The sequence below is a fragment of the Channa argus genome, chromosome 1 (assembly GCF_033026475.1).
Source record: "Channa argus isolate prfri chromosome 1, Channa argus male v1.0, whole genome shotgun sequence".
NCBI classification, from domain to species: Eukaryota; Metazoa; Chordata; class Actinopteri; order Anabantiformes; family Channidae; genus Channa; species Channa argus.
In genome coordinates, this window is record NC_090197.1 from 1,160,329 (window position 1) to 1,182,163 (window position 21,835).

Below are 21,835 nucleotides of genomic sequence, written 5' to 3' on the forward strand. Positions count from 1 at the left end.
ATGCATGTTTTACTCCAGAAATTCAGTCTTTGGCATAACTGGGACCTTGATGGTTCACATCCAGTTCACATTTGAGCTAAGTGCTGCAAATGCACAGACGCTACACACCTGAGTCGATGTTGTGGGTCTGTCTGTGGTCATTTTGTGTTTTGTCTCTTAATTCTGTAACTGTGTAGTTGTTTTTTTGTCAGCATTTGGGTCTTTGCAGTTGTTTCACAGTCCTTTTTTGTGATGTTGCTTGTTATGCAGTTAAATGGTAAACGGTAAATGTTCTGCACTTATATAGCACTTTTCTACCTATTGGCCCTCAAAGCGCTTTACACTGCTTCTTATTCACCCATTCACACTCACAATCACACACACACACACCAATGGGAGAGGGAGCAACTAAGTTGGGGTTCAGTGTCCTGCTCAAGGACACTTTAACTTGTGACCAGAAGAGCACAACAACCGCTCTATCTTCCTGCGTCACAGTCGCCCAGTTGAGTTGTGTTTTTGTGGAGTCGTTTCACTTTCATGTCGTCTTTCGGTTCTGTCATTTTTGTGTAATTGCTAATTTTGTGTTTCTTGGCATTATTTTATGTTCTCTGTCCTTTTTGAGTTTTTTTTAATACTTTCTCATTTCATGTCTCTCCTAATATGCTCTCACTAGTAAGTTTGTATCTTATTAGTTCAGTTGTCAAAGTAGCTGCTTGCAGATTATACAGCACTGATCATTGCTACAGTAATTATATGAAGCTTACAGTGGGTATTTTATGTACGGTTGCATTTTTGTCACACGGATTTCTAACTTTATAACTGATTTCAGTGTTTGGATTTTTATCTTAAGCATTAACTAGTCACAGCTCAGGTCACTGCATCAAGCAAGAAATAATATCAGTTTCAACATTTGAATTCACTTCTACCATTTGGCAGCATTTGAGTGTTCTCTGCTCTGACCTGCAGAGTTACGCCTCCATGACCTTCGGAAGGTATTTGACTATTAGAGGTTGATTTACAGTGCATCATAAAGGTCCCAGTGGATGGAGGAATTGTCAGATTTGAATAATTGATTGGTTGGAGGTGAAGTGAGGTCACTTATAACAGTGAAACAAAGAGGAGAGAACAGTAAGACAGAATGGATAAAAGATGATTCACAAGAAGGAAAAAGCCACAGTGGTGACCTGTGTGGGTGAAGTGGAGGCAGTGTAAAAGCGGAACAATACTGAGTGATTGCTTTATGTGGAAGTTAAATGTGAAGTCTGTAATTTAGAGACATAGAGGGTGTTTCTTTTTATTTCTCTGCTGAGTCTGTGATTATAAAGCCCCTGTTCTGTGATAGAGATGTTCTCGGCTGGGCCGTCGTCGGTGCTGTGATGCTGAGAAATCAGAAGGCTGTCAAAGCTTTGTTACTGAAAAATAACAGAGGGAGAGAAGTCGGGAAGGAAATAAACACGTCAGACAAAAAAAGGTGATGAAACATCTCACATGGAAGCAGAGGGAGGAGGATGAAACACGCTTTGACATCCCGGCTTTTTTCCGACATTCATTCTGCTGATGATAAAGTGTGTGAGGCAGTGCTGAGGGAGCTCAGACCGTAGAAGCTCAGCAAACGTGAAGAGCCATTAGAAATGCATCCATCCATCTGAGAGCCACATTGGATCAGGGCCACTGACACACATCTGGCAGAACTTCATCCCACTTCTAGTTGGCAGCGACAGAAGAAGCTCAGATGTTAGAACAAGGTCTAAGTTAAATCCACTCTCTGTGTGCTGTGAGGATTCTTCTGGGATGACTTCCTGTGGACCAGTTGTTGACCCTGAACCAGAACACCTGTCTCACCCCAGTCTGCTCAAATTGACTTTCGTATTTCACAGCAGCTATGCACTTAACTGTGCATTTAATTATTAAGAGATAAAGAAATTTAAAACATTTTTACCGTCTCAAAACACCATATGGCACATTTACCTGTAGGTTTTTAAACAAGTGAAACTGGGATTTTAACATGGATTAGTCACATCATGTCTCTAATGAAGTTCTTCTCAGGCATAAAGAGAAATAGTTCAATGATGACAACAGAAACAGTAAAAATAAGTAATAAGCAAGAAAAAGACAGAGATGGACAGATTCAAGTATAAACAGGAAATTGGTGAAATGAGTAGAAGAGTAATAAAGTCACGTCAAGATGGATGAGGAGACAAGGGTGGACAGAGGAAATGAAAATAAAGACACGATCACGTGGTCTTGGATAACAGGTTATCGGTTACTGAGACAGAGATTGATGGACACGAGACAGATTCATCAAGTGATGAGAGAGAAGATGGAGTCTATTCTTTCTTCAGGAGGAAATCAAAGGAAATTGTAGGTTGACTTTTAACTGGGTGAATTTTATCAGTCTTTCATCTTTAAATGTCAGAAACCACACTGTAATTCTTCCTATAACCAAAACATAGTTTTTCTTCATTTTGTGTCGGTCCAGTAAAAAGCTGTTTCTGCAGACATGAGGAAGAGGATGCAGAGTTGCTGAATAAGAGTGGGAATGAAGACGTGATTGAAGAGGAGACAAAGACGGAAACTGAGTGTGAGGTTTATTAGAAGAAGTGAAGAGGCTGCGGTGAACTTTTCATTAAGGTTAGAGACGTGGAATCGATTTCATTAAAGGTGATTGGGCAGCAGGAGGAGGGCTGGATTGGATGATCCTCGACCTAACGAGGATGGAGCTCATCAACTGATCGCAGAGCTGATCATGAGTTTTCCCATCTGTAATAAAGCTTTTTTTTCAATGTTTTTCACAACCTTAGGATGCTGTCAACCTTTCACATTAAAAGGATATGGCCAAAGGTAGGGATTATGGATTTGGAGGAATGTGGAGGATTTTATTGTGAAACCTCTTAGCAGGGAGTGTAAAGTTTAATTGGCAGTAGCTTAACAACAAAGTGATGTGAAGTAAAGAGTGAACATGGTGTCGAAGATAAGCAGCAGCGTTGTGAGGCTGACATGTTGCTGCTCTGGAAATAATTTTTATTTTCTAATAGTCTAAAACAATCCCAACCTCTTATGTGTAATATGTTTTCCCATAAGTAACTTTGATAATCGGTGTTAATAAAACGTTTTTTTTTTAATCTGATAAAGATTGGAGCAGCTCCCATTATCCATATCCGTATTCCACACACACTTTATTTTGAAAGTCTCCATTTCTGCTGCTGCTTCCATTTTTGGTTGTTTGGCTTTTGTTTAAAACATGATGTTTGCCTCCAGCTGTTGGACAATGCAAATTGTATTTGTACCAATGATAAAGAAATGTGTGGATGGCGGGACAGAGGTTCAGACTGTGGCTCCCTGCAGAGGACAAAGTCCACAAAGAGCCCTGTCCCTTGTCTCCATCCCCACGGCTGTAACACTGGTACATTTTCACTTGTAACATTGTGCTGTTTGATAATTTGTCACGTATCGTGTTCTTGTGAAAGCTCTGGCAGCGTGGACTCTCTGGTCCTGCCAATAAAGCTTTTAGGCTGTTTGGATTTTCAGAGATTACATAAAGTCATGAGGCTGAGAGACGGAGAGAGAGAGAGAGAGAGGCATAAAAAGAGAGTTAAGAGAGACGGATCATTAAACAGCAGAAAAAACAGAGCGAGAGAGACGGACGGGGAGTGGTGAGGACAGGATTAACCTCTGGAAACATGTGGGATTAGTTTGGGACAAACAGATGGAAAACTAATTCGGTTTGGTTGTGTGAAACCAATCTGTCAGGAAAATCTGATACCTGACATCCGTGGAGGGGTATCCATGGAAACCAGCAACAAAAGGACCAATCAGATGCTCTGACTTCATGTAGCGACAGCGATGGAGACAGTTTCACCTCCTGCTGTGAGACTGTGGCACTTGTCAAACGAACATAGGTCTCATCAAGTGGGACAGACACATTTTCCAGAAATTAGTCTAATTCTGGAATGTTTTGGGTTTTGATTTCTTTAACCTTTCATTTAACGCTCACCCTCTTTGTCCTAATCTTTGTCATTTGCTGACCTTAACAATTGCTGGCTAATATCAAACGCTCTCTGCGGTCGGCCATCTTTGTCTGCAAGGTTCACTACACCATCATCTCTCCTGTGTGGACGTCCCCTTTTTCTCCTGACTTAATTAGAAGGTCCACTAGAGGTCACACCACAATGCAAAGCACTGGGTTGTAATGAGGGGCTCTCACTGACAACCAGGAGAACTGTCTCACATTTCTACACAATTAATCTGCACAGGCATTTTGTGGGGACGGTGATGGGACTGGATCCGATTTTCTGTTACCGCAGCCACTTGCGTATTCATATGAATAAAATGTTTATTTTGAGGTGTTCCCACACAAATATTGGCCCTTGGACAAACATTGTAGTGTTACAGCCTGAGAATAGAATATGTAGAACAAGAAGAACTTCTGACTCTACAGTCTCTGTAGTGCAGCAAAAATTTATTTTTCCGAAGCACTCATCACTCTGTTGGTCTTGTTAACTTTTAACTTTGATACTTAGCTTGTCAATCTCCTTCTTTGCACACTGTCTCCTAAAAATTACACAGACAGATTTGGCATCAGCAGCAGCATCCCATCCATCTTACTTCTCCACGTCTTCCATCTGACCGTCCCTTCTTGTTTGTGCTGCTCTGCATTCTCCCAGCATCCTCCACTGTTTGACCTCGTTAGGCAGGTTACGTCTAATTGGACATCGCTTGTCTTAATGGCTCCCATTAGCTCGTTAGGAAAGGTTAGCGAATGCAAAACTTCCTGCCACCCTCCTCGCTAACAAGCCTGGTGATACACGAAGAGGAGGAGGCAGAGCAAAAGGCTCAGAGGAGCTGGGTCTGCAGAGAACCTAACTAAACAGCTGGGAATGAGTTCCCTCTCTTCTACATCTTTAAGATCCAACCTTACGGAAGGAAGGAAGGAAGGAAGGAAGGAAGGAAGGAAGGAAATAACTGGGCCTTTAATTTCCTACCAGCCTCCTCTCTTCCACTCTGCATGTTACTCCGACGTTTATCCTCCGATTATCCTGTGTGTTTTCTCAGATAATCAGTAGGACAGATCGGCTTGAGGCTGGAGAACAGCTGATTAGGTTTCAGTAAGTCTGGATTTCTGCCATCAGACCAGATTTGAGTCCTCCAGACGCAGGATCTCTGAACCTTGGGGTGAACAAATCCAATTAGCTGCAGAATGAAAACAAACTGGTGGATCATTCAGCACCAAGAATGAGTCTCTTTGTTTTTCGTGTGAAGCTTCTTTTAATCTCCTGCTTTCACAAAAGAAGCCTTTGTTTGAACCAATTTGCGTTGCTTGAATCCAAGTCATTGATGTGGAACAGATGTTACAGATGTTACTTTGTGGAAAGCATCGTACTTAATATGTGTTTTGCTCTGTGCTGTTGCAGGACATCTGAGGGGGTCCACCCCCACCTCCTGACTTCGTTTGGCCTTCCTAGACAAGAGCAAGCACTTCCTGTTCCTGGCTGGAGGATTCACCTGTCAGACATACAGTGTTTTCAAACAGTAGGTCTCTTTGTACAGTCATCCAGAAGGTTTCTAGTCCCCGAGTCAAACTAATCGGTGTCAGAAAATGGCGAGTGAGTGTTTAAGAAGTCAAAATGAGTCGGATTATTGAGAAATGCTGAAAAGCTGGAACATAAAGAAGTTTGAATGGTGCTTGTAGATCAGTGGTCAGTTGGTGGTGAACAGAACATTTTAACACATTATAATTTTCTTAGGACAAGGACTTTCATGGCTCATTTGGGTTAAACATTCTTGCAGATGAAAAGCCATTAAAGTTCTATTAAGTTTGTTTAGAGAAAATTTTTATTTATCTCTAAAATGTGTTTGGGTGACTTTTGGTTGAATGCAGTGATAGTTTAGACTGGTGATTGTCTGCACGTCAGTGACTGAATCTCCTGGATTTTTAATTGAATACTTCTGATTTAAATTTTTTAAAGCTGGAAGCTGTAACACAGGAAAGATTGAAAGCCTTAAACAGCTCTATGAAAACATACATCTCCTAAAGATGCTCAATGCTATAGTTTATATTTCCAGTCTTTGGACCAAGTGTCTCATAGGAGATAATTATTTTGAGAGCTGTTATATTAATGAGTCAGAAAATGTTGTTTTTTATCCTTCAGACCAGTTAACTACAGATCAGACTCTGTATCAGCAGATAATCAGTACAAAAGTTTATTATAGTGTTGACTTAACTTGAAATAGTTCACGGTGGAGTGTGAGGTCTAGTCTGGATCTTGGTCCTGATATAGGAGCCAGACACTTGTCACTATCTGCACTAACTGCAGAGCTCTGGCCTCCAGATGTTTAGTGGGATCGATGCTTTCCTCCATAGAGGCCTCCAAGGTCTGAATATTTCTAATGAGTATGTGCTGATGGAGGCATCTACAGATCCCTAATAATGATCATGATAATAGAGAGCAGCAGCTGCCACCACCAGTTTTTATTCCATTGATTTTATTGCATGATGTTGTTGTTGTCGAGTGTCGTCCTCTTGGCCTGTGTTAGTGTTTTCTCCTGAAAAATGCTGCCGTCCAAAGGCCGAGACACCGATGTGATGAAAGAGAACTCACATCGGCTGCAGCTGCTGGATAATGGCAGCTGCTCTGAAAGCGTCGCAGCACGTTTGTTTCTCTGTCACTTTAATTGATGTGAACGTTAACAGACTCGTTTTGCAGCAGTGTCTCATTGCACCGAGAAACAATGAAGAAATGAGCTGCTTATGAATAAACATCTGCTCCATTTGTAGCTGTGTGTGTGTGTGTGTGTGTGTGTGTGTGTGTTTGTGTGTGTGTGTGTGGATGATTTATTAAATTTTCCCTTAGATGCCCTCATTGAAAGCATTTTAAACTTTAATCCCACTCTTATACAAACACTGCGGTAGTTGTTTCACAACTTGTACTGACCCCGAGATACTAACAGTATTACTGACAAGTATTTACAGGTCAGCTATTAAAACAATATATGGACACTTACGTATAATCTGAGCAGTCACTACGTTAGCACTGGTGCTCTTAGTAATGTGATGGAGGACCAGGTATTGTATTGGCAAGTATTGGTCTTATTCTCCACTACAAGTACCACTTCCAATCAAAGTCAAAGTACTAAGCAGATCATCTCCATGTTACTTAGAGTAAAGGACCTGCACTAAGAAATACTGGTTATCGTAATACATGTACAGTAATTAATAAATCTAAGGGTCAAAGGTCTCTGGTGTACCATCACAGTAGCTGACAGATCGTGGCTCAAATAGGATGAACGACATAGTTTTTATGAGTCCAGGACCAAATGAAGTAGACGGACTCAAGCACAGGTGGCACAGTGATAAAATGCTAAATAAAGGATTATGTCTGTTTTCAAGCTTTCGATGTACAGTATATAACAATCTCTGATGTAAGGTCACCACATGTGAAGCAGTGGGAGAAAAGTGTCTGTGCACCATGTTTGCTTCTACTGGCAGCTCAGTGTTGATGCTGAAAGGAGCCACGTCTGCAGCTGCTGCAGCCCTGTCACTGTTCCTGTGTTTGCAGCTGCAGGTGCTTCACATAAATCTTCAAATATTTTAGTGTTTTTGCCAAAGTATTCACAGCTGTGGGGTCTGCATCAGACTCAGAGCAGACAGTGACGGTGTCAGCAGTCCAAGCATGTCCAAGCCCTCAGACGGCTTCTCTGCAGAATCAAAAACTGATCAGGTCATGATGCATCTCTGTCCCCCTTCGTTTGCTGTGTTCAATCAGTTTTATTTTACTGGCCGATGATTAGAAACGTTGTTTAACCCGTTTTCTCTAAAAGCAGCTCCAAAGAAGACGGGAAGAAATTAAAGAAAAAGTAAGATGTGTGCGAAGAGAAGTCGAGGAAGAAGTGAAAAAACATAGGGAAAAGTGGTAGGAGAGGAAGAAATGAGGGTGAGTAGGAAGGAGACAAAAGGAATTTAGGGTAAAGGAGCAAAAGGAAAGAAAACAGGAAAGAAAATGAATAAAAAGGAAAAAACACACAGCCAAATAAATTTGTGAATGAAGTGAATGACTGATACAATGAGCCTGTAAACTCCTTTCATCCATCCCTCATTTTTCACTCCTTCTGTTCTTTATCTTCACACCTTCTTCAACGGAGGAAAAAGTGATGTGCAATCACTGCAAATCACTTTTTCCTCTATTTGTTTTCTCTTATTTCTCATTTTCCAGCTGCTTCTAAGTTTTCTTGTTTTTGATGTACATTTCTTTATCTCTTCTATATTTCTCACATTTCCTCTCATCCTTAATAATCAAGATTTATTTCCCTCCTCTCATTGGCTCCAGCTGACCCTCGTGTCACTGGTTCCTGTCCCATTGACTCCCAGTCTCTCATATATCACACACCCAGCATGGTGCAGGACACACACACACTCAAGTGTTTCTCCACGTGGGCACTTTGTCTAAGCGACAGACGTGGACACCCGTTGTCCGATAAGGCCAGCAGACACGTTAAGAGTGAAGCGGTTCCTCAGAAGAAGCGGGACAGCTGCTGAAGGGACAGAGGGAAAGAGAGTGAGAAATCATGAATGGACAGACGTCTGCAAAGACGCAGACATACCAGATGAAAAACATCTGCTGTGATTTCATTTAAGAGCTAATGAATCGCCAAGACAAATATAAGCAGCATATTTCTGATGTAGTATTTGAAATTTTCTGCACCTTGTTTCCAAGAAACCATCCTCACGATGTCATCATATATTTACATGTTAATACTTCAAAAATTTCCATCAGAGGTTAAAACAGTTTGGTATTAATTGATGGACGGCACTGACACTAAACACGGTTCTTAGAAAGGATCCTTTTAGTCCAACCCCCCAAAGCTAATATGCAGCTAACCTTAAAGAGGTTTTCCAGCACGATGGATATGGGACATGTTAAAACTACACATTGTTTGGTATATTTGAATTTTAAAAGAACAACTTGGAAGTTTATAAACTGTGAGCAAATGAGCTGAGTTTATATAAATATTCCCAACTTAAAGCAACACTTTGGTGCCAATTATACCAGAAACACAGTTTGTTAAAAACCTAAAAAACCTTCACTAATCCTGCTTGGTTCAGGATAATAAGTTAGTGGCTGTGAAGTAAAGCACAACTGTTTGCGGCTGGTTAGTTGTGTGTTTTATCAGATATGCAGTGGGGCTTTGTGAGCAGCTTCCTTATCTGTGTTCATCGTGCTGATATGCTGCTGTCAAAAGGCCAACAACTAATGAGATTTTGGAAAAGGAAATGTTGAGCTGATGTCAGTCTGTGAATCCAGGTTAAAGTGAGCACTTTGACTTCCTCCAGTTAATATGTTTCACATTAAAACTGGAGACGTCATTCGACTTAAAGGCTTTTACTGTGAAAAAACAGAGGAAGCAGATTTGCTGTGGAGTCAGGAATGGTTCCCAGGCTCAGAAGCTGCGATCCAAGCAGAGAGAAAACACAAAGAGAAGATTTCTAGCTGCGTGAAATGAGGATTTCACAGAGCTCACACATGTGAGGCTGCGCCTCCCAAATCTGGGCCTGCAGATTGATTAGTGCTCGGATCAGCTGAGAGGCATTAATACGGCAAACTTTGAGAGAAAGCTCTTCATTAGCTCCATTGTTTCCTTTTCATTTCTAGTGTGTCTCTCTCCTTTATGGTCTTTTTTTTAGATTTATCCTTCAGCATCTCACACACACACACACACACACACACACACAGGGGGGAACTGGTGGATTGCCTGTCAGGATAAAAACTGATTCCACTTTCTCAGTCTGGCACTCAGGGCACCCATTCAAGGCCAGCAGACACACACACACAATGTACATGCCACACACTTAGACACACACATACACACACCCACACACACTCCCTGGTGGCACCATTTATTGCTCTCACACTGAAGCAGAGACACACACTTGTGTGTGTGTGTGAGAGTGTTTTTATGAATCTGAACGTCTGGCTCATGTGGAGGAGACATGAGCGATGCATCAGGGTAAAAAAAGAAACGAACTCACACCATGAAAAGATGTGTTGGGGGTCTGAGCTGGAAAAACACCTGGACTGTAGACTGTTCAGAGTAGAGGCAGAAATCAACAGTCAAACATCTGTAGATACAAACGTGAGACGCTGCTGCTCTTTGTCTGTGTCCACATCTCTGTAAACAGTCTCCTCCGTGATGTGAGGTGACTCAAGGACATACTTTGTTTTCTACCACCCTGCTCTTTACAAGACTTTACATTCAGTCCATGTTTGTAAATGTCCATTGACTAATTCCCGACTGGATCCCACAGATCGATTTCTCCTACAAGCTCATATACAAACCTGCAGGTTCAGTTACACCAGCCGGATTTGTCCTGGTGTTTACTACTCATCCAAGCAGCGTCTTCAGTCCAAGGAGGAGTTGTTTATGGACCCGGGTTTCTCCTCCAGGGTGCTTCCTTTCTTCACTTGACCTGAATCCTACTTGTAAGGACTTTGTTTTGGGGTGATGGAGGTTGTAGGAGTCGTGGACATTACTCCCACCACCCTGGAGGTGGCAGCAGACACGAGAATTTCAGTTTGTCAGTAAATACTAATATAAAGTGGTACCAGGACATAACAAATGAACACTTGGTTTTCTTATCAGAGTTGCTGTTTCATAGGTGTAACATAGCAGAAATACATCAGTATGTCTGTGCAGGTAGTTTTATATAATTAGAGTTTACACTGATACTTGTACTATCTCCAGGAATTAGTCATATGTTGCACTTTACACAGGAAATGAGAAAAGCTCTCACGTTCCTCAGTCTACCTACTTTTTATCCATATTTTGTGACCTACATATCTTTATTAATCTCATGGGGGATGTGTTGGAAACACACCGCTACGTCATCAAGATGAAACACTTGCTGACTGTAGAGATGATCAGCTTTTTGAAGCTGGCCACTAATGATGACAGGTCGTTGGTGCACTTTTGAAGTCTAGTACCAGAACATACTGAGGGAAAGAAATCTTTTACCTTCCTAACTTTCGCAGTCTTTCCATGGTGTTGGGGTTTAAATCCATGCTGAGCTCCATGAGAAGACCAAAGACCTTTGTAAAATCAGCGAATTAGCCTTTTTGTTGCCGTCTATAAGCTCATTATCAGTTTTCAGCCTTCATAATAAACATCTTTACTGCCAATGCTGTGACCTGCCTGACACCAATCTCATTAAAACCTCAAAGTCATTCTCACGTTCTCCCAATAACAGTGAATCCAGCAGCACTGGGCTCGACAGGTGATCCAGCCGCAGCCGACACAAGCGGTGATTTGTGGTTTAAACTGTCTGGCACACAAACAGGAAGCTGCAACCGGTTGGTTTCTATCAATTATCTAAATTAAAGTAGTGGCAATATCTCAAATGTCAGGATGAAGAAAACACACAGTGTTTCTTATTTAATAGCACAGAAAGCAGAAGCAGACTGATTGATGCAGAGGGAAGTGCAGGAAGATACTTACGGTGGCTTTTCAAGACCAGTAAAGACAGTGATCGTTAATCAGGAAAAGAGACACGTTCCTGTTCATATTTGGACTGAATATACAGGTAGAATATTGGAGATATCCTTGTCTGACCTTTAGGACCATACAGAATAATCCCAACAGTTAATTGGACCTTTGCTATCAGCTCATAGTGTAGCTCAAATTTACCCCAGTCCAGTAGCAGTTTTCAGTGTTTCAGCTTGTGCAGGACCTACAGTAGTGTGACCTTAATGTAGAATGGTGAAAAATAAGGGTGTGGAGACATGGATGGTGCTGGACTTTCATCCATGAGAACAGAACTCTACCTTCCACTGCAGGTTTTCCTGGAGAGAACACCTCTAGTCATCTGGATTTTTAATCTCCTGCCACAGGAGCTGGAAATCACTGCTTGGGGAGGGGGGTTTCTCGACTGCTTTGCTGAACCTCCTGCCTCAACCCATCTCGGGATGAGTGGAACATAATGGAAGGATAAAAAGATTATAAATTCTTGGGATGAGGCAAAAATATTAGCAAACTGAGTGAATATCTTCCCTTCACCCTCTGAACTCAGGTGTCGGGTCTATATTCTACTGTCAATTGAAATCCATCAACCTTTACTCTGACAGGTTTACAATCACGTAAATCACACTGTCAGCAGTCTCCTAAAGTTCCTCACGGTACTAGCATCCTGATGGTAGAACCACGGGTAATAATGTGTTCATCATGTTGAGGCTAATGCCCTCATCCCCACTAAAAGCAGTGTATTATTGATTAATCCTGCCGTAAGTGTATAAGTGATCAACGGCCAACAGAAGCTGAACCTGATCAGATTTATGATCAAATCAGCCTTTTTTATACGTAGACCAGTTAATCTCCACAGGGACCAGAAGAAAAGTGAACTTCCTGTTTGTGACGGATTAGTCCCAATGTATAAATGACAGATTGTCCCCGCCGGCAGGAAGATCATGTTCAGGCAGCGGAAAACATGCAGCGACGAGGAGAAGAACAAGATGTTTCAATTATCTAAATGAGTCTGGGCCTACTGACGCCGATCGTATCGAGGTCCTCAATTTGTTCAATCTGAAAGTCACATTTAGTTTATGTGCTCAGAGCTAGAAGATCCTGGCTGGTTTGAGCTTTTATCTCAACATTAAATGATGAAAAGTAGGAGACAAAATCAAAAGGATGTGGGTGAGACACAGAAAAACCCAGAGGGACTTCTTAAGACATCCCGAGACTTCATAGAGGAAGGTTTGGATTTGACAGACGGGGGTGAAGCGGGTGAAATAAGAAACCAAACGGCTTCAGGACTCGACACAGAGGAGATCAACCAGAGGAAAACAAAAATAACAAGTGAAAGAGATGTTACAACCTGGGAGAGAAGATTGGAGAGAGGAAAGTGAGAAGCAGCTCATTAAAGTCGAGTGGTGTGTTTTCAGCAAGAGCACCGAGCTTTGTCTTCATTCATTGTGTCTTTCGTGGCTAAAAGGTGGAAAGTCCTAAGTTTGCTTTTTGCTTTCTGATTAAAAAGTTTGCAGGGGTTCTGAACGAAGACAAATCAATTTGTGATTTCATGTTCGGTTAGTGATCAGGGGTCTGAATATGCTGAAACGCGTCCTCGTGTCTGAGTCAGTTAGTCCTGCAGACTGAACAGAGTCCATTAGCTCATTCTCTTGTAAAGAGCTCTTATTAGGTGATATCGACATTTGTTTGAAGGGGTAAACAGGATTCAGCCCAAGGTGACAGAGCTGATTTAATGAGCGAGAGAGACACAGAAATGAGGCTGAAGTGACAGTAAACCTTGAGATCACCTTTAATTTGTTCTCTCGTCTGCTTCTTTGTTCGACTCCTTTTTACTCAGAAATTGTCTCCTTGGACTTGGTAAAGTGTGCACTTGTTAGACCAGCTCGTTTTACAAAGACTGTGCATTTGCTAAAGCAGCTTATGCACAGTGAAAAATAGTAATTTAAAGTGCTGTTTGAGTAAATTAGAGACACACTTCAAGCCCATCCAGCCCACGTTGAACCCGAACATCTTTAGCTGGCAGATCACCAAAGGAGCACCCACAGGGACAACTACTGAGCCAACTCTAATTGGACACCTCAGTGGTTTCCCAAGGCGTTTGGGTTTTAGCTCAAACGTGGCCCCAAATAAAGCTGGATTTCAGTCCTGAAAACTTACTGTCTTTAAGACTGAAGATGTAAGACTGAGTGGTTTATTTATGGTGCAAATTTGTTAATTCGTGGTTTCGTTGGTATTAAGTGACATTTAAGGTGTCATGACTTCATTCTGTAAGCTGTGTGTGGTAAATGGAGGCAGATCATAGCCTGCAGCTGGTGTCTGATGTGGACGGTCTCTTTAATCTTATTTCTCATGTCCCCAGTCCGTGCGAAGATCTGGACCTCAATCTAGTTTCCGGCCTTAACTGGTCTTTGAATTGGTGCTTTTTCACCACAGAAGCCGCCATCAGTTTTCAGAAAGGTAACTTTCTGTGCAGCGAACATTGGGGCGGCTGTAGCTCAGTTGGTAAGGCAGTTGGCCATGGACCACAGGGTCAGTGGTTCAATCCCCGCTCCTGGCTTCAAGTCGAAGTGTCCTCGGGCAAGACACTGAACCCCAAGTTGCTCCCGGTGGGTCAGGTGAGCACCTTGCATGGCAGCCACCGCCATCGGAGTGAGTGTGTGTGTGTGAATGGGAAGCAACATTGTAAAGCGCTTTGGATAAAAGCGCTATATAAGCGACTATTTACCATTTACCACTTATTTAGGTAACTCGTGAGGATCTTCAGCGTCCAGTAACCTACACAATGGTTTACTTCAGTTCCTGTCAAATTATCTTGTGGTTGGTGTTTGGTGTTTCCTGACTCTATAGATTCAGAAACATAGCAGAGACACAGACCATTTCTGAACTACTCACTATAAGTACCTGCAGACCACCTGACTCCATCGAACATTGGCTGTGACGTGAACTTCTCCAGTGTGTCCACTGTTCACACATCAAGGTGAAAATTACATTCGGGAAATGGGACATGTCTTCAGATGAAATGTCTCGAGCAAATCTTAAATAAAACCACCTTTCAAGGTGACTTATATGTGTGTCTCTGCGTGCGTGTGTGTGCGTGTGTTTGCGTGTGCTATAGTGCTCGTTCGACCAGGCAGTTTGTCTAAGCCTTGTCTCGCCAAACGAGAACCGACATCAGGCTGCTTTGGCTCCGAGGAGCAAATTAATGATTTAAGGAATAACACACACACACACACACACACACACACACACACACACACAGTGAAGAGGCATATTGAGAGCTGTGACTCATCTTTGAGAGATTATTCTTTTTTCATATTTTTCATTATTTGGTGGCGAAAGGTTTGACTGAGGCTCTAAATTAAAAACACGTACCTGTCTGTCTTTCTTCCACACACACTGACACACTTTGCAGAAGCTAATTGGAAGCTAATGAGAGGAAAAGTAGTTAATTCTGAGCGACATCAGGCCTCTCTGAGTTCAGAGTCGCTCTCTCCTTCACCAGACCAGCTAATTACATACCCAAAATGCTTAACATCCGCTGCCTGTTATCTACTGCTTAATTATTATGTGCTAATTGTGTTCTAGTGGTACATGGAATTTAAAATGCATGGGTTCTACACAGCCAGATGTGTGGTTTTTCCAAAGATAAATATTGCTGGTGTCAGTTTAATAAGCACATCTTTTTACTGTGGCTCTTAATGAACGATGGAAATGTTTTCAGTACATTTTCTTAATTTTTCTACATTTGGACAGAAGATGTTTGAGCAGCTCAGTGATGTTTCTCATCATTTTTCAGCTAAAATAATGTCCACGGTATTTGGACAGTTTTTTTCTTGTTTTAGCTTTAGCACATTCAATTTGAATAAAAACGTGGGTGTTTCTAGCCGTAGTACGCATCTTCCTTATCTACCCCCCAACTCTCATTTTTCTTATGATTATAGACCTTTCTGTGCCTTCTCACTGCCTGTCTTCAGTCCTCCAACCCTGATGCACTTGGTACATAATAGTGTCCAGTTTCAGCTTTAATTCGTAGATTGTGTGGAGATTCGGAAAGGACCTGAGGTGGTAAGGCTGCACAAAGTCAAAAGTGCATGTACTTTTTATTCAACTTGAGGTACAAAAGTACATGCATTAAATTCCCCTTGAGGTGTAAAAGTAGAAATACTTTAGTAAGAAAACAGTATATTTTTATCCAGTTGCAGCAACATGTATGTTTACTTACAATAAATCATTTGCTTTTGCTCTCCCATCATACTGAACCATAATTTTAATGAGACATGGTTCATACCGTAGTTAATGATAGTCAAAATTTTAGTATCAAGCAGTTTTGAACTGAGAGGTGGTCAACTCGTAGTAGTACACACAAATATATTACTAGATTGTAATAAGAAACTTCCTCTGCAAAAAGTAACTAGTAACTAAAGCAACATAAAATGAAATTAAAAATACAAGTCACACAGAATTGGACTGGAATGCAGTACATGTATTTAATTACTTACCAACTGTGATGTGATGTCAACATTGGCCTGTGCACACAGGGGTTGTGGTCAGGAAATACATTTAAAAAGCTCATATCTGTACTTAAACTGACTGTTTAGGGTCTGGGGGTTTCCCACAGTGACCCCCAGAAAGGCCTGTGAGAACTTCACCAGAGGAGTCTGACAATTACAATTAGTCATTTAGCAAATGTCTTACAGCTAAGCAGCAAATACTAGGGACAAGTTGGGGGTTCAGTGTCTCACCCAGGGGTCCTTCAGTTTGTAGCCAGGAGGACCGGGAGTCGAACCATTGAGCCTAACATTCGTGGGTGACGGCTCTAGAAACTGAGTTATAGCCAGCCCCAATTTGTCCAATTACTTTTAAACCCTAAACATCTGCTGCACCATGATGAAAGGACTCGTTTGTTACTATCCTGATACTGTCAGTGTTACAGCACCGAGTTCTGTTGTGAGGATGAGTTAGAGCTTTGGAAAAGTGTAACTGCTGTGGATGTGGGGAGAAGGGCAGAGGAAGGACGGCGGTGCTCTCAGATCCCCCTGGATAAGATGAGAAGGAGGGAACAAAAGAGAAAGTAAATTCAGTAAAAAGGCAGCGGCGCCTTTTTTTTCTCTTTTAGTTCATCTCTGGAGCGTAAAAGACGAGGATGAGGAGGAGAAGTGGAGCTTGTCGCCTCTGAGGCCACCTCTCTCCTTTCAATTTGTCACTTCACATGACAGGAGGAGGCAGGAGAGGCAAGGAGACAGCATAGGGAAGGTGATGAAAGAGGAGATGAGAGGAGAGCGCGTCACCTTCATGCCTCCTCCTTTTGTGCTTTGTCACTGTACGACGTAACAGGAGGATGGAGAAGGAGGAGAAACACATCTCTGTTCTCTCCTGGTTCTCTGTCTGTCTCATTGTTTCCCCTGAAGCTCCCTCGTTATTCCACACACCCACGTGTTCGATACCTGGGTCCATGGGCTCTGTCCGAACCATCTGAAAGTCCATCAATTACACCCCAGTCGTGCAGGGATGGGTTGGTTGAAAGGTGGATTTGGATCTGTTGTGGAGCAGGTTAATGTCACATGATCAGATCAGAATCTGTCCACTGGCCCCTGAAACATCCTGACCAAAAGGTCCAAACCCAGTAGGTCTATATGTGGGGACCCTCCGTCATAGCGGTCGCACGTCACCTTTGGGCTTTTGCGTGTCGAGTACAACACTGTGGTGATAACGGTCTCAGAACCATTTCCCTTCTCATGGATCATTTCTCACAGGACCATAATCATTAACAACTCCACTTAACTACTTAACTTTTCTATATTTTTTTGTCATAAACAATAGAAAAATCACCAAATCCAGAACCTAATCTTTCTGTGCCATGAATCCACATCCATATGAGTCTGTTTAATGTGAATTGGCAACAATGTTATTAACAAGGTTCAGTTTAATGTCAATGTTCTGAGATTTGTGTCTGACAACAGGAACAACAGAAAAACCAGCATTAACACAGAACAATACACATCTGGGTCGATACGTTTCAGCCTAGCTGATACAAGATGATGCTTGTTCACTTTTATTCCATCTGCTGTTTGTTCATCATCAGGCAAATAATCCCTGCACTCACTCCGCATGCTGTCAAAGCAGAACCACTAATGCTAAGCTAATGCTAATCCTTGTAATTGATTGTGGGTTGTGCTCTGTGACCTGGCAGGTTAATACAAGGCTAAAGCTACACGCTAATCCGTCATGATTTATAGCTGCTCTCAGAGAGGACGATGTCCCAGGACAGATAAACCCTGCAGACACACGCGCACACACACACACTATAACTCACGTCTCTCGTTTCCTCACAGCCTGCGTCCACCATGACCTGCTGACATCACTTCCCCTGGATCCCCTCCTCCCTCCTCTGTCTAACAAAATGGCTCCGGCGGATTGGCTGTCACTGTGGCGGCCATCGCTGCTGTTGCTGCTGCTCGTCCTCCCTTTCTGTTTCCTGTCCGAGTCGGCCTCGACCCAGCCCTTCCCCAAAGACCTGCAGCCCATCAACGTGGTCAGCACGGAGCGTGAGTAGCCTCTCACTGATTGGACGATGAGCTGTATTCAGGCCTTATATTGTTGATTGTAAATCTGAACTGGAAGCTGTCAAGTCACAACAACTCAACTATCCTTTGTCTGATTGGTCACATGCACAACTCGCCAACCTCTTACTGCTTCAGCCATAATAATAAATGCATAGTTCATCCCCTTTTGTTCTGTCTGATTTTTCTCCGGTGGTTGGTATTTAAACGCCTCTAAATGACACACAGACTGCACTATAAAGATAGTTGAGGACCTGGAATTAATATTGTTATTAATTACAAAACACCAGTTATCAAGCAACTGGATTCAGTTTGTTGAAACAGATTGCAGCCTGGCATCCACCCACCGAAGAGAACAGTCTCAAACTAATGCACATGTGGACTCATGCACATTTCTGTCAGCCCCATAAAGTCTGTGTACAAATACAAATATATTTAAAACCAAATTTTCCAAAACTAACATGAAATCTGTGTGTTCACAGAGTCCTATCAGTATCCAGGTTTCCAGGGTTTGCTTCAAGACAACGACACAGTGCGTCTGGGTCTGGACTTTCAGAGGATGTTACGCATCAACCACATGTTGTACATCGCTGCCAGGTCCACACACACACACACACACACACACACACACACACACACACACACACACACACACACACACACACACATCAGAAATCCGTATCTGAAGGTGTGAATGCTTTAACAACCAAGGATGACAGTCATACAGGAAGAGTCAACAAAGTGCAGGCTGAGAAGAAACCTTTTATTTCCTTATGTGGAAACAACTTCTCAGCAGTGCGTGAACACAAAGACCAATTCTCTTTTTCACTTCTTAGATCTGATCCAAATTTCTGTCAAACAAACAAACAAAGACTAACGTCAGTAGGAGTAGATTTGGTCTTAATGTGCAAAGAAGTAGACACATGACCGGATACACACTGTTTAATGATGGTGTGTGTGAATGTGTTTTCCACTCCTCAGAGATCATGTGTTTGCAGTCAACCTGACGACAGCTTCAGAGGAGTTCGTCCCTCGGCTGGTGAGTAAATCCAGTTGTTTCTTCTCATTAGTAGCACAAAACAGTGCATCTGTGTTTGTACTGGATAGACAGGTTCTGTCTGCTTTCTTATTAACCCTCAGAGCATTTTGACCTTTACCTGTAAACTCTGAGAGCAGGTGATGGGACCAGGCTGAAAACACCTTCATATTTAAATTGATCCTTGTGGTGCAGCCCCTCTCTGTGACCCCCTCTCCTAAAAAAAAAAAGAAATACGCTTTTTACCTTGTGCTCAGCCGACGCAGTAAATATCCGAGTGTCAAAACGACACAGCAGCTGCTGATGCATGAGGCAGCACAAAGCCTGCGTCTCCTTTGATCTGCACACCACCTCTTCCTCCTCAAAGAGAAAAGGTTACAGGGTGGCTCCCGACAGTAATGGGCCTCCCGGTGCATTGTGGGACGGCGGTTTACAACAGCTCTTTGATGTGAACTGTTAGTCTCGTTATCAGTGATCCGGCCTCAGTGGACCCCATCACGTGCTGCACCGCCTTCGGCTCTCGCTCTGCACATTCAAAGTTTTACATTTTTCATTATCAACTCGTGTTCAGGTTGAGACGTTAAATCAACAAAACATTTTTTTTTTTTTTAATTTTTATCAGGTGAAATGACGTTTCATTGTTTTCCTCAGTGGAGAATTTGGAGAAGTTTTGAAATAAAGAAACATGTCCAGTGTGTGGGACTGAGGAGGTTAACAGAGGTGTAAAGCACAGACCAGTAAGCTAAGCTTTGGTTGCAGACTGACAGACAAATCGCCGTTTGTTGATAATATGATTAATTTAGAAAATGACTGCAACATTGCTGCATTTCTTGGCGTGTTACAGCTACATTTTAGCAGTGGGATCCTGCAAAACCCACCATGCATGTGCTCTTTGTAATGTCAGACGGTTCTGCTCATTTCCTCCCCGATGGTACGAGGTTAAAACCCTGTGAGAAACCTGGAGCTGTCGTTCGACCTCCAGCCTCGGTGAAAGCTGGTTCACGTCTGCAGTCGGGCGTCCTTCACGTTCCTCCTCACCTGTGTTTGTGTTTATTCGTCTGTGCCGTGAGCATCGACTCCACAGCCCTCAGAAGATTACTGTTTTCACGCAGTGTCGCACCAGATGACATTCATCACTTCTTCTCTCTGTGTTCCAGAAGCTGACGTGGAAGTCCAAAGACGTCAGCAAGTGCACCGTCAGAGGGAAGAACAGCGTGAGTTCCTCCTCCACGTTTGTCACTTCTTTCCTTTTCAGTTAGTTCACAACCAACCCCCCCTCCCCTGACACTCCCCCCATTTTACTTGTTCGCTGTCTCCAGCTTTGATTTAGACTTTTATAGGTTGTGTTTGTGTGAGGAGCCTCCAGCTAAAACCAGCAGGATAATTAAAGACGAGCAGAGAATCAAACGCAGTCTGTAGATTGAATAAGCTCGGCTTCCTGCCTGTGACCAGCAGCGGTTTGACAGACTCTAAAGACTTTCTTCTCTGACAGATGTGATAAACGAGGAGCGTTGACACTTTTTTTTCTTCCGGGTTCACTGACATTCAAGACAAAATTAGATATTGTCAGGTAAACAAAGGTTTTCATGCTTGTGAGGTTGTGTTGTCTGGGTTTGTGTTTCAGGACGAGTGTTACAACTACGTTAAAGTCCTGGTGCCCAGAAACGACGAGACTCTTTTCGCCTGCGGTACCAATGCTTTCAACCCCACCTGTCGAAACTACAAGGTACACACACACACACACACACACACACCTGTGTTGCAACCAATTTGTCCAAATGTCCTGAAGAAGAAAAGAACATTCAAACAGCTCAGAGCTGTAGTCTTGTCCTTGGAAAAAGAAATTTAAAGACACCTACTGTTTTATTTTACCTATTAATTAAGAATTCTCTCCGTACTCAATAAATATTGATTTCTTACTTTCAAAACAGCAGTGGTGGGAAATTATTTAATGAATGAAGTGAAGAGCAACACATTTAAAGGGGACCTGGTGCAATATTACACATTCATTTTCCATTTAATGCACAGCACCAGGGTTAACTTCAAGCTAATTTTTCCTTCAGTCAGTTCTGAACACCTCAATATGTACTCATCTGTGATAGGATCATTATTTCATTTGAAGTCAGTGGGATGAGTCTGAGAGGTTATGCCTTTTTTAAAGGTCTTCAGTTTAGTTTGTAGAATTGTGCCCTGGCTTTTAAGACCTTTGTAGAAGGGATTTAAATGCTCACTGGTCTGGAAAAGGTTACAAACAAGTTCCTAAAGTGTTTGGGCTCCACAAGGCAGATTGTGTATAAATGTTTGGAACATTCACTAAGAAACCATGGTAAAATAAAGGGTTCTGATCAGTGCCTGATATCGGTGATGATGACCATCAGGAGAACAGTGAACAACCAGGGCAGAGCTGCAGGAGATGCTGCTCTTCTGCAAAAACAATCCTGCTGCCCATCTACACTTTGTATAAGACCATGTGGAAAAACCAGAAGGCTGCAGGAAGAATGTTCTGTGAACAGTTGAGACCAACGTACCAATTGGTGATGACCAAACTCTGCAGTTCAGCGTAAGAACCTGATCCCATCTGTGAAACACACATCGGTAGGAGCAAGGTCAGGATCTGGATCTGCTTCGCCTCCTCTGGACCAGAACAGTTTGCTATCATTGATGGAGACAATTCTACAGCTAAATATCAAAGTATCCATGCGTTAACTGAGCTATTACATTAACACAGTTCACAAACTTTTAAGTGCTT

At 42.4% G+C, this 21,835-nt stretch overlaps 1 protein-coding gene across 3 annotated transcripts in view; it reads left to right on the top strand.

Annotated features, from left to right (window-relative positions):
• The window catches only part of LOC137099397 (semaphorin-6D-like), a 144,368-nt gene that overhangs the window by 61,670 nt on the left and 60,863 nt on the right, over window positions 1–21,835 (top strand). For 2 of the 3 annotated variants that reach the window (XM_067476207.1, XM_067476187.1), the window contains exons 3-8: window positions 5,391–5,508; window positions 17,823–18,035; window positions 18,533–18,647; window positions 19,032–19,089; window positions 20,244–20,300; window positions 20,711–20,812. In XM_067476207.1, the coding sequence (XP_067332308.1) occupies window positions 17,891–18,035; window positions 18,533–18,647; window positions 19,032–19,089; window positions 20,244–20,300; window positions 20,711–20,812 (477 nt within the window). In that variant the 5' untranslated portion in view covers window positions 5,391–5,508; window positions 17,823–17,890. The remainder of the gene's footprint in view (window positions 1–5,390; window positions 5,509–17,822; window positions 18,036–18,532; window positions 18,648–19,031; window positions 19,090–20,243; window positions 20,301–20,710; window positions 20,813–21,835) is intronic. The other variant, XM_067476197.1, reaches the window with a different exon arrangement.